The following is an 18,354-nucleotide window of genomic DNA, read 5'->3' on the forward strand; positions in this document are numbered from 1 at the left end:
CATGTCATAGTCTTTTTTTCCTCATTCCTCCTTCCTATCAGTATTTATACACCCATGCACATGTGCCTGGCATGCTTTTCAAGTGCCAGGACCATGACTTGAACTATGGTCAGCCATGGGGGATCCAGCTCCCTGTGCATAGCACTTAATTGCTCTGCCAAGGGCCAGCTCTGAAATGAAATAATTTAATGTCAACTTATACTGTAACTGCATGGTTTATAGTAGGGAATTAATAAGTAGGTCTGAATGAACAAATGCGTAATTCATATGAAATTTTTAAAAAATAGCTACAAGTGATAGGTTTAAAACCAGGGACCAGCAGTTAGCCTAATGGCTATGTTGCTGGACTCCCACATAGTCGACCGCGGTTCGAGTCCTGGACCCGGCGACTTAAACTCACGTCAGGCACGTGTGCATGTATGCCCCCAAGATCCCGAGAGGAGAATGGAGGAGAAGGGATTGTGGCGTGACCATCCCCCCTGGGGGTGATTTCTCGCCTTCTATCTCTCTGTCTCTCTCTCTCTGTCTGGCGGGTGCACGCACCCTATAGCAAAAACCTCTACCCCCCCAAAAAAAAAAAACAAAAAAAAAAAACAAAGTCTGCACTTCGTTTTTTAAAATGTATTAAAAATGACAGTTAAGAACAAGAAATTGCTCCTGTATTTCTGAGGGGGACCCACAAATGGTTAACATAATACCAGGGTGTTACATAGCTCCTGAAAAGTTCTCTCTAGTAAACTTTATACTCCTTCAACGTGTCATGTAAAGAACAGAACTTATTAAAGATGATTGCATTAGAGGGCTAAGGGAATAGTCTTACTGCACAGTGTAACATCTCTCATAAACTGTTTTATTTATTTTAAGCTGTTGGTCCTACTTATTATTTCCAATCAGTATCATTTACTTAAATACTTTACATTATTGTTCATGTAAGTTTAAGTTTTTCAATTTACAACATGTAATATACAAAGTAATGTGCTACTCTATAACTTTTATGACATATTTCACAATATTGTTTAATACAACAGCCCCATGTTTTAAGTACAAAAGATACTATCTCTCTTATGCAGATTGGGAAATTGAGGCTCAGATGTTACATGACCTGGCCAAGGTCATATGCACAGTAAGCTGCCAAACTGGCCCCCAGACTCAAATTGTTCTCACTTCACTGCCCCCTGCTGCTTCCACGAAAAATAAATACATAAAAAAGCAAAACTTCTAAATAAAATACAATGTACTTTAGGGACCAGCAGTTGGTGTAATGGCTATGTCGCTGGACTCCCATGTAGTTGATTGTGGTTCGAGTCCTGGACCCAGTGGCTTAAACTCACACCACGTGCATGTGTATGCGTACTTAAGATCCTGAGAGGAGAATGGAGGAGAAGGGATTGCAGCATGGCCATCCCCCCTGGGGGATAATTTCTCTCTTTCTGTCTCTTTGTCTCTCTCTTAATATTAAAGAAAAAAATACAATGTACTTCAGAAAATAGCTTCATATTTTGGTATAATTACTTTTTAACCTTTTGTTGAACATTTATAAATAGCTTTACAGGCTGACCCCATCATCAAGTGGTTGAGGGAGCCAGATCCCACATGGCCAACCACATGATTGGGTCTCAGCCGAGCAGCCTGAAAAACACACTGAGCGTGTGTACACACACGTACATGTGTGAGTGCCCAAAATTCTAACAGGATAGCAAGATGGAGTAGGGATTGTGGAATGACCATGCCCCCTTGTGGAGGAGGGTGCTTTCTCTTTCCTTTTTTTCCCTCTCTCTGACAAGAACATGTACCCTCTGGCAATAAAATATAAAATAATTTCAAAAAATAGTATCATTACCTAATTTCAAATAAATGATCATCATTTGAGAAAACTTGCAGCAACTTATAAACATACCAAAGTAGCTACTGTTGACCCTTGAACAATGCAGGGGCTGGGGCTTCATCTCCCTCCTCTACCAATGCTACCAAAAATCTGCATGTAACTTTTAATTCCCCCAAACTTAACTACTAAGGGGCTACTGTTGACTGGAAGCTTTACTGATAACATAGTCAATTAACACATTTTGTCTGTTATGTGTATTATGTTGTATTCTTACTATAAAATAAGAGAGAGAAAATGTTAAAAATATCATAAGGAAAAGAAAATATATTTATGATATTTATTGAAAAAAACAAAAACTCTGTATAAGTGGACCTGCATGGTACAGGGGTCAGCTCTATTGTGTAGAATATCAAAACTTGTAGATATAATTTTAATAACATTACAAGTTTTTAAATCTTTTGTTATTATTTATTATATATTAAAGAAACATAAATAACAACGTGCATTTTATAATCAAATAAAGTGTATTTAAACTGTTTACTTTTAAATCATGTATTTATAAACAAATGCAGTCTACATCATTGAAACTGACTCTTAAAGTTCTGAAACCCAAAAAGTAAAAAAAAAAATCACTGAATTTCTTTGACCACCTAGAACAGTTAATAAAAATACTTGTTATATTAGAGTGATGCAAGTGCAGGGATTCTTAATGAAGAGTCCATAAATGGGCTTCAGAGGTTTGTGAACCTCTGCAATCATATGCAAATGTGTGTATACACACACACACACACACACACACACATACACACACAAAATCTTCAAAAGTTCATGTGAAATATGTATTATGAAAAAACTATGCATGGATTTCAAAGTTTTTCCCATGAAAATAAACTTGTACTTTAATTCCATTTTTCCACTAATTTCTTGACATGTCCTGGTATATGCAAGGATCACATTTGGCAGGAAAGAAACCCGAATTCTTTAAAACCTATTTTTTTTTTTAAGATTTTTGCCATAAGGTTCATGTGCTCACTGGAGACAGAGAGAGACAGAAATCACCTCCTGCAGTGGCTGCACCACAGTCTCTTCTCTTCAGTTCTCCTCTCAAGATTCTAGGCACACTTGCATGCACATGAGTTTGCACACATGCCCAGCATAATCTTCAAGCCACAGTGTTCAGGACCCGAACCTCAGATTTGTCCATGTGGGATCCAGCCACCTTAACCTCTACACCACCTGCTGGCCCCTTAAAAAACATTTAAAAAGTACTTAACAGAAAATTTGGTCAGATTCTTCTGTAGTAGGAGCAGTTTTACAGGTTGTTGTATATTTGGGGAATGATGCTACTCTAAATTATAATGGCAACTTATTTCATACATACCTATTAGGAATATGAACTAAAATATTATAATCAACTAGGGTTTACATATACTGGCCGCTTATACTATGTGCCAAATACTGTTATAGGGAATGGTTATAAGTACCACATAGCATATTATCTCATTTAATCATTACAACCCTAAGAGGCAAGTTTTACAGCAATCCTTCTTTAGCAGATGAAAAAACCGAGGCATAGAAAGGTTAGATGGCTTGCCTAGGGTTGTGTATCTGGTAAATGGCAGAGGCAAGACCCAAATCCAGTCTGTCTTGTATCAGAATAAGTGTTCACATTCATTATTCTGTTCTGCTTAGACATGCTTTGAAAAATACCAAATGCTATATAGACACTAGAGGTCTTCAAAAAGTTAATGGAAAATGTGCATTATGATAAAACTATTCATGGATTTAAAAAAAAATCTTTAGCACCAAAATAAACTCATATTTTAATTCCATTTTTCCAACTTTTGAAGTAACCTCATATGTTAATACATTTTTGTTTTCTAAAATGTAAGCAGAGTATTTTGTAGAAATGCCTGATTAGAACTGAGTAGTGTGGTCTTTAGGTAGAAATAAGCTATTCATATAATTTTGAGGGCCAGCAGGTGGCATGGTGGTTGAGGCACTGGATTCCCACATGGCTGACTGTGGTTCAAGTCCTGGACATGGCATCTTGCTTTCTCACTTTCCCTGCTGTCTGTCTCTGGTGAGTGCACATGTCCTAAAAAAAAAAGTTTTGAAATGTACAGAGAAAACATGCAAAGTTTATATCTGTATTATGTATTATAAATCTGTTCTTAACATATTAAGATGAAATTGTCGGGAACCAGCAGTTAGTGTAATGGCTATGTCGCTGGACTCCCACGTAGTCAACCACTGTTCATGTCCCAGACCCAGTGGCTTAAAACTCACGCTGGGCGCGTGTGCGTGCGTGCCCAAGATCCCGAGAGGAGAATGGAGAAGGGATTGCGGCGTGACCATCCCCCCGGGGGGTGATTTCTCGCTTTCTGTCTCCATGTCTCTCTCTGTCTGTCTGGCGAGCGCACACACCCTATAGTGAAAACCTCTCCAAAAAAAAAAAAAGATGAAATTGTCTAATTCCTCCTGAAAGGGTTTTTTGAAGATATTTTTGCTTTAGGGCACATGTGCTCGCTAGAGACAGGGATAAGGCAAGAAATCACCCCCTAGTGGGGATGGCCATGCCATAATCCTTTCTCCATTCTCCTCCTGGGATTTTGAGCATGCATGCACTTGCCTTGTGCCTGGCATGAGTTTTAAGCTGCCAGGACCGGGACTCGAACCATGATTGGCCATATGGGAATCCAGCGCCTTCACCACTACACCACCCACTGGTCCCAAAAAATAACTTAATACCACAGGGTAGATGTGTTGACCAGAGGTAGAGGAAGCACCTCTCCAATAGTGGGCAGGCATGGTTACACTGCAGTCACTTCTCTTTCATTTCTCCATCCTGTTGGGATTTTGGTCATGCACACACATGCATCCAGTATGTTTTTCAAGTTGCTGAGCTAGGAACTGAACCTCAGTTGGCCAAAGTGGGATTTGGCTCCCTTAAATACTAGACTGCAGGACTGACCCCCCCCCACCCGACACACCAATAATTTATTACTGGTATCATGTAACTAGACCCTATGCTATATAATGCCTTTGTTAGTCTTGATTATTATTTTCAGGGAACACTGACCACTTTTGGTTTAAGTCATAAAAAATATATAATAGTCATTTGATGCCAGCTGTGGGAGCTTAGAGGTAAAGCTATGCTCTGCTTCCACACGGGAAAGTTTTGGGTTTGCATCCTGAGGTATGTGCATGCTGGGCATGCACACATGTCGATGATCCTGGCTGGCCGAGGCTAGGGGTAGGATTGTGGCATGAAGACCCTCCTGGAGGTGTACCCCTCTTTCTGTTTCCCTCACTCATTGAGTAAACAAACTTTTTAAAAAGGCATTTGATTCAAGGAAAGGACAGTTACAGTACTCTAAAGAGGATTTTTCCCCCACATGGTATAGTTACTCATGTTTTAAAATAGATTTTTTTAATGGTAATATTAACAATTTTATCTGTTTTTATAATGTATTATATTCTGTTATGCAACATGGGATTTCTTCTATTTAATGATTTTTTTTCCAAAACATTTGAATTTATAAAAAGCTGAATAAAAAGAAGATTGTCATTTTGGTGGCAAACACTTGTGAATGAGTTCCTTTATATGAATATCTTTTTAGTTTTCTATTTTCCTTAAGCAAAACAAATTATATATAGCCATCACAAATCACCATAATTTGGAAAAGTGTTTATAGTGATGCAGTTGAATTGTCTGATAACCATATTTTTTTTAAAAAGAAAAAAATCCTATTCATAGCATGAAGAATGTTAAATAGAAATACCTCCATATGTGAAAGAAATGGTTTTAAATGGAAAACTTTAAGATCTAATTATGAAAATACATGATGAAGCTAGGGATGTTTGACAAGTCAATATAAATTTTGTTGTCATAATGTTGGCTTTTAAGTTTCTTAAAACAATTATAAGAAAATGTTGATAAATTATTAACTGGCAACCTCCCCCCACAACTCCCTTCAACTGCTCTTTTTGTCATTCCATATGTTGGTCTACAAAGTCAGGAAAGTTGGGCCATCCTGTGGTCTGATGGTTAAGGTGGCTGTATCTCACATGGCTGACTCTGGTTCGAGTCCTAGACCCATTGGCTCGAAACATATGCCAGGTGCATGTCTGCACATGCCCAAAAATCCTAAAAGAAGGGAGAAGTGGAAGAGAAGGGATTGTGGTGTGACCATTCCCATGAAGGGTGCTCTCTCTCTCTCTCTGTCTCTGTATCTCTCTGTGGTAAGCACACTCACCCTCTGGCAGTGTTCCCCCCTCAAGAAACTTACCTTTACAAACTCTTTTTAAAAAAATGACTATGTTACTACTAACCTCTGCTTATTGCAGGGAAGTCAGCAGGTGCTCTTGTAAGTGCAAAGCTGGACACACCACTAGCAAAGTCTTTAAACCAGTCCAACAGTTTAATTTGCTGATGGCATGGCTTTCTTGGGATTTACATAATATTGAATAGAAAGTATTCCAAGCCTCAACCCTCATCACACAATTTTTAAACCAACATTTATTTCATTTTTGGCATTCCATTGCAAGCAAAGTATGGCAGCTGCTTCAAGAATGCGTGTGAATGTGTATGTGTGTGTTTGAGTACAAAGAGCCATACTGAAATTACAAAGTGACAAAAATAAGATTTAGTAACTCAAATTGGAATTTGCCTGGGATTCATGAGGGACTGTTACTCTCCCTACATTTTGACAGTGAGTTTTTCAACTGAGTGTAGGTGCTTACTCTTTGCCAGTGAAGAGGAGACTCTCAGCATGAGGAAATTACAGGAAAAAGTGTCATCCCAAATGCTTACTAAGGGTGTTAAATAAAAGCTACTCAGGTAAGAAGTTCAGTGCTTTACATAGATAGTAAACTACGCATATTATTTTATTTGTAACCCCATGTGTTAGGAAGGGACACTGTTAAAGTAACAACCACTTAAAAAACATCAACCAACAAACCAGTATTTAATTTGGTATTTCAGATTAATAATTAAAATCAAATGGAAGCAGTGTGTAAAGTAACTAAAATAATTCATAACAAAAGCCATTAATTCAGTCTCTCCTTATTGGCAATATGATAACTCAGCATGGGCTAACCTACAGTGTACCTGTAGAGATAGAATAAGAGTGTAAGTTAGCAAAGCATTAAATAAGATTTCAGGGAGCCCCTAAAATTATTTTTGTTTAAGAACTTTAAAACTGATTCTCTGTAGGCAAAAACTGATTAACTACACATTTCTTTCATTCACTAGCAAAATTCATCAGTAAAATATTTTGAAGTATTTTTACTTCCCAGAAATTTCACGAGTTTGAAATAGTCATCCCAGCAATTAGTTGGAATTTCTATTAAAACCTAAGCCTTTAATGAAGACATGCTTCTGAAAATAAGGCAATTTTTCTACAATCGGCTTATGAACAGAAAACAAATCTTTGGCTTTTAGTTAAAATGGCAGGAAGGATTTGGCAAAAAGAAATACTAAAGAACCAAGCAATTAAAAAGCTCGTAATAAGCGATGGGAAACTCCAAACCCCATCAAGGTCAATAGAGTACCTAAGGCACCTCAGGTTCGATGATACAATCATCTTTGCTTAGAGTTCTAATTATCTATATACATGATTTTTACCATCTCGAGAATGTGAAGATGAAAAGGTATGTCCAATAGTGGTATTGTTAATAAGGAAATCATAAAAGTTGATAAATGGGAGAGAGAGTGGAACTCATCTGTTCTACCTCCCATATTTACAAAAAAATGAGGAAACTGAGGCCCAGCCAGGAAACAGATAAAACATCGGTTTGTTTCCAGATTCCTAATACAGTTCACTTAGGGCAGGACAGATTCTAGATTTTAACTTTCATTGGCTCGTAAACCATGGATGTGAAGGGTTTCAGAGATGTGAATTTGAAAAAAATAAATCCCCATCAAATCCCCAAAGGCAAGTTGGAAAGGTATAATACTTTACTGTCTTAATTCCTTTATACCATGTGTTGGACAACTTAACTAATAATGTTAACTGATTTATACAATTCCTTTCAATCCTATCTAAAAATAGCAGGCCAAAATTAAAGAGAAAGTTACATAAGATTCCATTTGCCCATACATAAGGCCATGATATTTAATGGGAACCTTCGTTTCTTAGGAGAAAGAAGACATCCAATGTCCAGTTCAGCAAGAAGCTTCCTGATTAGTATCCAGTAGACTTTCTCCATTCTTCGTTGGGGAAGATGAGGCTTATGTATCTAAAAATCTCTACAAAGCTCACATACAAGACAGTACATCCTAGATTTGTGACTGATAAGAGCATTTAAGGCTGTCGTTTTCAAGTATAAAAGTTTAGTGTTCCATTACCCAATCTGTGCAACAGACGTAGCTATAATCTCAAGTCATGGAAATTAACAGAGGCCCACCAAAGACATAAAGAAATAATAATTTAGACAACAGTTTAAATGTGGGAAAGCTGCAAAAAAAAAAAAAGTTATGGATTAGATTATGTTTGTCTAAACTGCATTAGGTTGTTCACACTGAAGCTTTGTCTAACACTATCATCTGTTGCATGGTAGTGGAATAAGGCAGATCCACAGCAGACCAAACAAAATGAATTAAGTAACAGAGCTAATAATTAAGATGGTTCACCTCTAACAGGTCTATGGCCCGTCTCCCCAGAGAAAGATTAGAAATGGCTCCAGTATACCAAATAAACTTCACAATGAACATGAAAATTTTTCTTCAACTTTTTTTTTAACAGAGCCTTTACCTAGGGACCAATACACACTGCTCATGGATGAAATTAACATTATTTTACTTCTGGCTTGATGTACTATTGTGAAATGTAACACAGCTGGAGAAAATGGGTATTTGAAAGCCAGTATTTAGCTGACTTTCTTGGTGTGTAAAGTTGTAGTTTTAACCTTTGCTGTGGTTCCAGTATCTGTATCTGAAGAGTGACATTAGTTTTATTATGGAAGCAGCAGCTTTGTTACAAATTCCATGTAGCATGCTTGAATTCTAGATCTTTCTTTTTTAATACAACTTAAATAAAGTTTCTTGTGATTTGGCCAGCATATGCATTCTCATTCATTTGATGTACACAATGTGGGAATTTAGGAAAAAAAAATCACCAACTAGTTCCAAGAGCTAAATTGAGTCCAAGATTATGGAGTTTGACCCAAAATTTTAATCTGTAATTTTAGCATGTATCTCATGCACTTTGGGGAGCATCAAACTAAAGCTACAATTGCCAGAAGCCTTGTTACAGTTTAATGCACATTAACTAAAATGTGTACACTTTTTAGTGTTGATGATAAATGCATTTATGACCTTATTACACTTTTGGCATTCTTTAAGAAAGCACATTAAGCTTTAATATAGAAATATTTAGATTACATTTAACTTGTGCTCAAGTAATAGTAAAACATTTGTTCTTTTCGATCTCCTACATTCTCTCCTCAGGTATGGCCCATCTCCTGTACGCTTGGAGCGACCTTTGGCTATGTGGCTGGCCTTGTTATTTCACCACTCTGGATATACTGGAATAGAAAGCAACTTACATACAAGAACAATTAACTGAAGCAAAGAAGATATTTCTTTGTGCAGATTCCATAAGGGCTGTGCAGAAATGTATATGGTCAAAGCCAAGCAGTTCCATTTACAGCACTGTTTTTTTATGTAGTTATAACATGATGTGATTGTAGCTTTTTAAACTATGAAACCCCTGAGAGATTGTACCTTCTAGTTGAAATAAAGTATTTATAATAGATTGTGGCTTCAGATGCTGTTTACTGCTTCTTAGACCTTTAAGAAACATTCTTAATGAACTTTTTAGAATTCTGAGGACAGGTTTTTTTGTTTTTTTGTTTTTTTTTCTTTTCAAGTTTTAAACTGCTTCATTATAAGAGGTCTGAGTATAGGTGTAGCATTTCATATGCTTTCTGAGAGAAATGGACAGTTTTCTTGGCCACTGAAGATGTTTCTCACGTAATCAAACAACAGTTTATACATCTTGATCCTATTCTTTTTTTTACTGTGTGTTTCTTTGGGGTTAAAATGGCTATGATAGCCTCATCAAAAACAGTCTTCAATCCCTTCTGGGTTAAAGCTGAACATTCCACATAGCAGCATGCACCTATCTGGGAGGGAGAAAAAAAGTCACACATATAAAATCTTTTTATACAATGGGTATGACACAAACATCACTGTAAGGAAAATGATAAAATACAGCTATGCAAAAATAAACTTGTCATCCATATTCATAACATCAGAGATAGCCAACAGTTAAAATACTAGTATATGTCCTTCCAGACTTTTTCTACAAAAAAAAATCATTCATGAAATATATCCTGGGTATCTAACTATACGTCAAAGGCTATTTAGGTGCTAGGAGTACATCAATGAACTAACAAAAGAGCAATCTCTCTGCAGTGTAGCACCTGCATTTGCTTACATTCTTCTGTGGAGAGACACACAAAGGAAGATACCTAGAGCAGACAGTGTAAATGGCAGGACAAAAAGGAGAGAGGACAGAGTGAGGGAGATGAGGGAGGGCTGCTGAAGACACCGGTGGTGGTCCAGGAGGGCTTATCAGGTGAAGTCAGTGAGGACTACCTAGGGGAAGAGATCCAGGCTGAGGGGCCACAGATGCAAAGACTCTGATGCAGGAACATGCTCGGGGCATTCAAGAAACAGTTTCACATTGAAAAAGTGACATTTGAGCAAAAACCTGAAAGGAGTGAAAAGATGAATGAGTCCACAGAGCAGAGAATGTTCCAGGCAGAGAGTAGCAAAAGTCCATAGGACCTGAGGTAGAAAGTTGGGGAGACTGCAAGGAGGCCAGTGTGCTTGGAGTACAGTGAGTGAGGCCAAGGGAGCAGTGGTCTGTAAGCCACAATACACACTCTAGCCTTTTCCCAAAATGAGCTGTGGGAGGATTCTGAGCATAACAGTGACTTGATCAAGCTTGTATTTTGAGACTCATGGCTACTGTTGTTGAGATACCATCTAGAGTTTAGATAACATTTAGGGTTTAGGGAAGAGGTCTGGGCTAGAGATGGAAACTTGGAAGTCTTCAGTTCATAGACTGTTTAAGCCACAGAGAAGCTGACTGAGGCCTAGAGAGTGAATGTGGTGTAAGAAGCCAACTGCTGACCTCAGGAGCCCTCCAACATTCAGAGACAGGAGAGATGAAGGAATAAAGGAAAGGCCACTGAGGGGAGAAATCAAGGAAGCCAAGTGAATAAAGTGTTTCAAGAAGGGACAAACTGCCCAAATCAGCTGACAGTTCTAGATCTGGAACAGCCTCAACTATTTTTTTTTTCTGAAGCTACATAATAAATATGAACATCTTAACAGATATTTTACTATGAATTTTTAATAGATGCAAGGTTAGTTGGGGTTGTTGTCATAAATAATGTAGCATCTTTGTAGCACATCTCTAATAATTTTCTTTTTTTTATTGTAAACTCAAATTATAATTGTATATATGTATGGGGTACAAAGTAATGTTATGACATATGGGTATAGTATGGAATGATTAAATCAAGATATGTACCATATCTATCACCTGAAATACTTGTCATTTCTCGTGGTGAAAACATTTGAAATTAACTATCAGCAGTTTTGAAAATATAGAACACACTATTATTAACTATAGTCACTATGTCATAAAATATGTCTCAAAAAACCAAATTCCTCCTGTAACATTGTACTCTTTGACCAACACCCTAACAATTTTTTTTTCTTTTCTTTTCTTTTTTTAGAGACAGATTTTTTGCTATAGGGTGTGAATACTTGCCAGAGAGACAGAGAGAGGGGGGCAAAAAGACAGAAAGTGAGAAATCACCCCCTAGGGGGATGGCCACACCGCAATCCCTTCTCCTCCATTCTCCACTGGGATCTTGGGCATGCACACACGCATGCCCAGTGTGAGTTTTAAGCCGCTGGGTTCGGGACTCAAACTGCAGTCAATTACGTGGGAGTCCAGCGACATAAGCATTACCCCATCCACTGGTCCCAACCCTAACAATTTTCTAAGGATAATTTCCTACATAAGGAATTGCTTAATCAAAACTGTGTATTGGGCTACCCTGTGGTCCAGTGGTTAAGGGAGCAGGATCCTATATGGCTGACCATGCAATTAGAGTCCTGGCCCCCGCAACTTGAAAAACACACCGGGCATGTGTGTGCTTGCCCAAAAGCCTGACAAGAAAAATGGAGAAGGTATTGAAGCATGACTATGCCCCATGAGGGTGTTTTCTTTCCCCCAACCCCCTTCTCTGGTGAGTGCACATGCCTTCTGGCAATTAAAGATAAAATACAAGTGTAGATGATTTTAAGGCTTCTGCATGTTGTCAAGATTGCTTTTTTATTCACAATCAACAGTACGGTAGAGTGCCCATTTCCCTGCACCCTTGGATGGGAATTATGATGAATTTCTCACTTTGCCAATTTTATAGTAAGAAATTTACTTTTGACTACTTATGAGTTGACTGTATTTCCTATCTTGAATGGCAAACTGCATTTTTCTTTTCTTTTTTTGGTGAATTCTCCATTGATGTTCTTTATTTATCTCATTTTTCTATTGGGATATAGATCTTTGATTTATCTATATGCAAGGGGTTCTTGTATACTAAGGATGAGTATAGTACACTCATTCTTCTGCCACCCAACAACTTTGTTACATGACTTTTCACTTTATTTCTGGTACTTGATATGGTATGAAGTTCTTATGTAGCTAAATCATTGTTTTCACTTTTGACTTTTACCTTTACAGCATTTAGGAATTCCCTTTCTCCTCAAGATTACAATATTGAAAACATGGAATTTATTTTTTCTTTCAGTTTTTGCTATAGGGTGTATGTACTCACCAAAGAGAGAGACAGAGAAAGAGAGATCACCCCCACAGGGGGAATGGACACACCATAGTCCCTTCTCCTCCATTCTCCTCTCAGGATTTTGGGCATGGATGCACACATTCCTGGCATGATTTTCAAGACACCAAGTGCAAGACTTGAACCGAGGAGTCGGGCATGTGGGATCCAGTCACCTTAACCTTCATACCACCTGCTGGCCTGAATACATGGAATTTCTAAAATGCTTTGGTAGTGAAGCCATTTATCTTTTGCTTTAGGAAAAACTGTCCTCTAGAAAGTTTTATTAAACCTGATTAGATTCTGTTTTCACAAAAGTTCTATTAAATAGTCACAACATTTAAAAAATAGAGGTAATAACATTAGGGCCAAAAGGAGAAAAAAGTGGGACCAGCAGTTGGCATAATGGCTATGTCGCTGGACTCCCATGTAATCGACTGTGGTTCAAGTCCCAGACTGGGCAGCTTAAACTCATGCTGGGCGCATGTGCATATGTGCCCAAGATCCTGAGAGGAGAATGGAGGAGAAGGTATTGTGGTGTAGCCATCCCCCCTGGGGGGTAATTTTTCAACTTCTGTCTCTCTCTGTCTTTCTGGGGACTGCATGCACCCTATATATAGCAAAACCTCTAAAAAAAAAAAAAAGGAGAAAAAAGTAAATCTAGCTTTGCAGCAAGGGCGAATGATATCAGATGCATCACTGTTATATCTTTTTTTGAATGGTACTATTTTCCATCCTCTTTTCACAAAAAGACTAGAAGTAATTTCATCACATTACTTTTCAAACCTAGCCATAATTTTTTTAAGCATGGATTTAAACTGTCATCCTATATTACTTTATTATCTAGCTCTGAGTCGTAACTGAAGACACAATCTGGTCTGCCATAGTACAATGTTTAAGTAATTAAGAAAGGCTAAAAATATCAGTACCTGTCTCTATATGAAAATTTTTTTTTTGGAGGTTTTTTGCTATAGGGCATGTGTGCTCACCAGAGAGACAGAGAGAGACAGAGAGATAGAAAGCGAGAAATCACCCCTCAGGGGGATGGCCACGCCGCAATCCCTTCTCCTCCATTCTTCTCTCGGGATCTTGGGCACACATGCACACGCGTCCGGCGTGAGTTTAAGCCACTGGGCCTGGGACTCAAACCACGGTTGACTACATGGGAGTCCAGCGACATAGCCATTACACTAACTGCTGGTCCCTCTATATGAAACTTTTTAAAAGTTTATTTTTATTCATAATAGTTCATGTGCATGCATGAAAGAGACAGAAAGATATTCTTGACAGGGTCTTTTCACACCCCAGCCCTCCAGTTTGTCAGAATCTTGCACATGTGCATATGCACCCAGCATTTCAGGTCTACTGGGTCAGGGCTCCTAACCACAGTCAGCCATGTGGTTTCCAGCACTGTAGTTCAGCATGCTACTGTCTACACCACAAGGGCTGGGCCATTTCTATGTGACATCTTAGGGAAATACTACTGGCAATGTATCACAGGTGTAAGACATTGGGTCCTAGACTCAAGCTGTGGACTGAAACCCAACTGTGCCATTTATTACCTGCAAGACCCTGGACAAGATACTTAACATCTCTAAACCTTTTTTTTTCTCTTCTGTATAATGGGTAAAACAGACCTACCTCACTGAGTTGGGGATAAGATTAAATAAAATTATGCATGTAAAGCATTCAGTATAGTGCTGGTCATATAAAAAAACACATAACATATGTTAGCTTCTGTTATTATCTTAGCTTCTCTTATATTTATTTTTGAATTCTGCAAATTTTCCATTACCTCTTTTGCTAGCTTCTGTCCTTGTTCCACACATATAGGTTTTTCTTTCATATCATTCAATCTTGCTAAAGTTTTGGGGTCATCTCGGAGATCAATCTAATTAAGAAAGAACAAATAATGTTCCATAATATTACAGGTCTTTAAAAAAGAAATCAAAACATGTAGTCCTATTTAATCACCACAAATCTACCCACCAAATCAAACAAAAGTATTTACTTTTTAAAAGCTGTTATATAACTGCTTTCTTTTGGTACTATTTTTCCCCCCAAAATATGATAGAACTTACTAACTTACAACTAAGATTATTTGCTGAATGTTGTGATATGTCTGATATAACCCTCCTAGATAGGACACAGTGCCTATTCTCAAATGGATAAAATCAAACTAGATATACCTGAGTGCCTATTAATAAAAAGGGTACATTTGGTGCGTATTCCTTAAGTTCTGGTACCCACTCCTCTTTCACATTTTGAAATGAGGCTGGATTTACCACAGAGAAGCATATAAGGAAGACATCCGTCATGGGATAAGACAAAGGCCTCAGACGATCATAGTCTTCCTAAGGAAAGAAGAAAAGAAATCTCATTATTTCTATTTACATTTGTATAATTTACTAATAACATGTACATTAGATTATATGGCCAAAGAAGCAAATGCAGGAGTATTCCATAAGTGGACCACATGACACTCTACATAAAACAAGATAACTATCTGGTTTTTTGTTATTCTCTTTTGAAATTCTGAACATGGGTAGGATGAAAATGTGACAACCTCACTAATAACTACAAAGAAAACTTGGAGAAAATAATGACTACTAGTGCTGTTACTAAAAACTTTTTTTTTTTTTTTTTTTTTTTTTTTTAGGTTTTTGCCACAGGCATGTGTGCTTGCCAGAGACAGACAGAAAGAGAGAAAGTGAGAAATCAGCCCTCAGGGAGATGGCCACACAGCAATCACTTCTCCTCCCTTCTCCTCTAGGGATTTTGGGTTAGGATTAGGTTGCATGGATGCACATGTGGCTGGTATGATATTCAGATCACCAGGTCCTGGACTTGAAACATGGCTGGCCATGTGGGACTCCAGTGCCTTAAATACCACACCACCTGCTGGCCCCTAGAGCCATTTTCAACTGAAGAGTCTGCACCAAAAGTTGAGCAGAGTTGGTGCTAAGTATTACCATCTATGATAACCAATAGATACTAACTAAATGTTTACTACATGCCAGTACTATGTCTTCCATGAATTACTTACTTTATCCTTACAACTACATGCCATGTACGCACTGACCTGTTTTTCATTTGAGTAAACTGAGGCACAGGTGTTAAATAACTTGCATAAAGATGTGCAGTTATTAAGTAAAGGAATTGAAGCTCAAACCCTGGCAATTTTTACTCTAGAGCCTATGCACTTAACCACTGTACAGCTTCACTGAGACCTTCAATTTTGCTTTCCCTGTTTATATAGTTTTCTGAATTATGTCTGTCTGTGAAAATATAAAAGATAAAACCAAAATAAATCCATACAATCCATTTTCCCCAATTTCCATTCCCTTTTGCAAATATTTTCTTGTGTATCCTGCTAGTTATTTGCCTTCTCCATTTTTCCATCCTATAAGGACACTGGGTGAGTGTGTCTCCTAACCTGCTAAGAACTGCATATATCGAGTTTTTGGGAAAGTCATAATACATTTTTTCACAGAAAAATATTTCATGACTTTCCCAACAACCTAATATATCCCTACAACTGTCCATATTTATACATGTGTACATGAACAAGATTGTGCAATATTTGCTGTTCTGCACCTTTCTTGTCCCGTCTTGGAGATCTGTCCAAATCAGAATACATTAGACTACCAATTATTTCAAACTCCTGCTTCATATTTCATGGAGGGCTACACTCCTGAGGGTTGCTTGGTTTCTATCACAAAAGGCAGTGAACATTCTATTTTGTACAGACTATTTTATGTGACATAAAATTCTGCTTATGTACATTCTGGTGAGTGAACAGGGGAATCCACCTGGTTTCAAGGAAACTTCATTTTTAGCTTAGGTCTCCTCTCTTCTTAAGTGACCTGCTTCACTACTAGAACTGCACAAGTGTGGAACAAGGAAATATTAAATACATCTTCTATTGGAAGTCTCAGCAATAGCACTTTCCTCATGGAACAATCTTCCTTTCATGTCATCTTCTGTTTGTTACTTTTCTTAATGTAACTTTTTTTTTTTTTTTTGTGGAGAGGTTTTTGCTATAGGGCGTGTGCGCTCGCCGGAAAGACAGAGAGAGAGAGAGAGACAGAAAGCAAGAAATCACACCCAGGGAGGATGGCCACACCGCAATCCCTTCTCTTCCATTTTCCTCTTGGGATCTTGGGCACGCACGCACATGCGCCCAGCGTGAGTTTAAGCCACCGGGTCCAGGACTTGAACCGTGGTCGACTACATGGGAGTCCAGCAACATAGCCATTACACTAACTGTTGGTCTCCCTCTTAATGTAACTTTCTACTCAAAATCATAAATGTCTCCAACTACTGACTTGGGAGGTTAAGACTTTTGAAGGGTATATACCTAAAATCTAGAGCTGTGGGTATTGAAAGATTTCTAAGGTGTTGGCTATCATGGGATAAAAGAGAAAATATCATCCCCAATCTTCTGGACCTGTTATTTTATTTATTTTTTAATTGCCAGAGAGCACACATGCTTGCTGAAGAGCCATGAGGAGAGAGGGGAGAAGCACTCCAATGAGGTGTGGTCACATCTCACTGTCTTCCCTTCCATTTTTTCCATCCTATAAGGACACTGGGTGGGTGTGTCTCCTAAACTGCTAAGACTGGGGCTCAAACTGCAGTTGGCTATTTGGAATCCAGCTCCCCTAACCACTAGACTATGAGGCCAACCCCTGCATCTTTTCTTTTTAAAAGTAGAACCTCTAATTGCTTCTGATGTGAAGAAATTTGATTTCATTAAGAAATCAAACAGAGGAGTATAAAACATGTAACACCTTAACCTATCACTATGAAAAGACTACTAGCAGAGTCACAGCACTGCAGGCAGTTAGGGCACTGCTGTGTGATATTGAAGCCATATAGGAGAACCCAGGTTCAGATCCCTATTGTCCTGAACACACCAAGTGTGCCCACACCACCCCTGATCCTGCCTGACTAGAAGGCTAGGAGAAGGAATGCAGCATGGCAAGACCCTGTAAGGATACCTGCATGTCTTTCTCTTTCTTGCTCTCTCATGAAATAATTTTAAAAAGATAAAAAGAGGGGCCAGCAAGTAGTGTGGTGATTAAGGTGCTAGATTCCCACATGGCTGACCATAGTTTAAGTACTGAACCTGGCAGCTTACTTTCTCACTTTCCCTTTTTCTCTCTGAGAAAAATAAATAAATAAATAATCACTCTTTAACAAAATACAAAGAACACCTTTTGAAAATTCGGGTTAAGTGTTAAATAGTACAATTGGGTACATCAAACCACAAATCCACATAGAACAACAACAACAACAAAAATCAGCACTTAATTTTAGCATCCTAAACAGCAGCTCCAAGCTTCTGAGCAAATCTGTGCTTGATATGGTCCAGGAATGAAGGGCTTTCATTAAAATCATTCCTCATCCATGGGTTTCCAGTTTTCACAGAAACAGAAATGAGGATCTTATCCCACAGGATTATGAGAAATAAATGAAATAATATAACTAAACCACTCAGCCTAGAGCTTGGCACGTAAAAGAACTTTTCCCATGCTTTGATATAAATTCTTTTTTTATCTCATGAGAAACTGATTCTCCTATTCTGCTGCAAACCTATGCAAGTTCCCATGAGTTGCACAATTTCCTGGCTTTGTTTTGTGTCTTCCTCTCACCTTTAG

At 38.1% G+C, this 18,354-nt stretch overlaps 2 protein-coding genes across 6 annotated transcripts in view; one reads left to right on the forward strand and one right to left on the reverse strand.

Annotated features, from left to right (window-relative positions):
* The window catches only part of PIGF (phosphatidylinositol glycan anchor biosynthesis class F), a 36,385-nt gene extending 26,953 nt beyond the window's left edge, over positions 1 to 9,432 (forward strand). For all 4 annotated transcript variants that reach the window (XM_006159889.3, XM_006159886.3, XM_006159887.3 and 1 more), the window contains exon 6: positions 9,279 to 9,432. In XM_006159889.3, the coding sequence (XP_006159951.1) occupies positions 9,279 to 9,392 (114 nt within the window). In that variant the 3' untranslated portion in view covers positions 9,393 to 9,432. The remainder of the gene's footprint in view (positions 1 to 9,278) is intronic.
* The window catches only part of RHOQ (ras homolog family member Q), a 43,561-nt gene continuing 31,901 nt past the window's right edge, over positions 6,695 to 18,354 (reverse strand). Inside the window, exons 3-5 of one of the 2 annotated variants that reach the window (XM_006159892.3) lie at positions 14,977 to 15,045; positions 14,487 to 14,582; positions 6,695 to 9,955 (exon numbers count right to left, since the gene is read on the reverse strand). In XM_006159892.3, the coding sequence (XP_006159954.1) occupies positions 9,800 to 9,955; positions 14,487 to 14,582; positions 14,977 to 15,045 (321 nt within the window). In that variant the 3' untranslated portion in view covers positions 6,695 to 9,799. Of the gene's footprint in view, positions 9,956 to 14,486; positions 14,583 to 14,880; positions 15,046 to 18,354 lie in introns of both variants that reach the window. The other variant, XM_006159891.3, reaches the window with a different exon arrangement.

The sequence above is a fragment of the Tupaia chinensis genome, unplaced genomic scaffold (assembly GCF_000334495.1).
Source record: "Tupaia chinensis unplaced genomic scaffold, TupChi_1.0 Scaffold000661_1, whole genome shotgun sequence".
Classification (NCBI taxonomy): domain Eukaryota; kingdom Metazoa; phylum Chordata; class Mammalia; order Scandentia; family Tupaiidae; genus Tupaia; species Tupaia belangeri.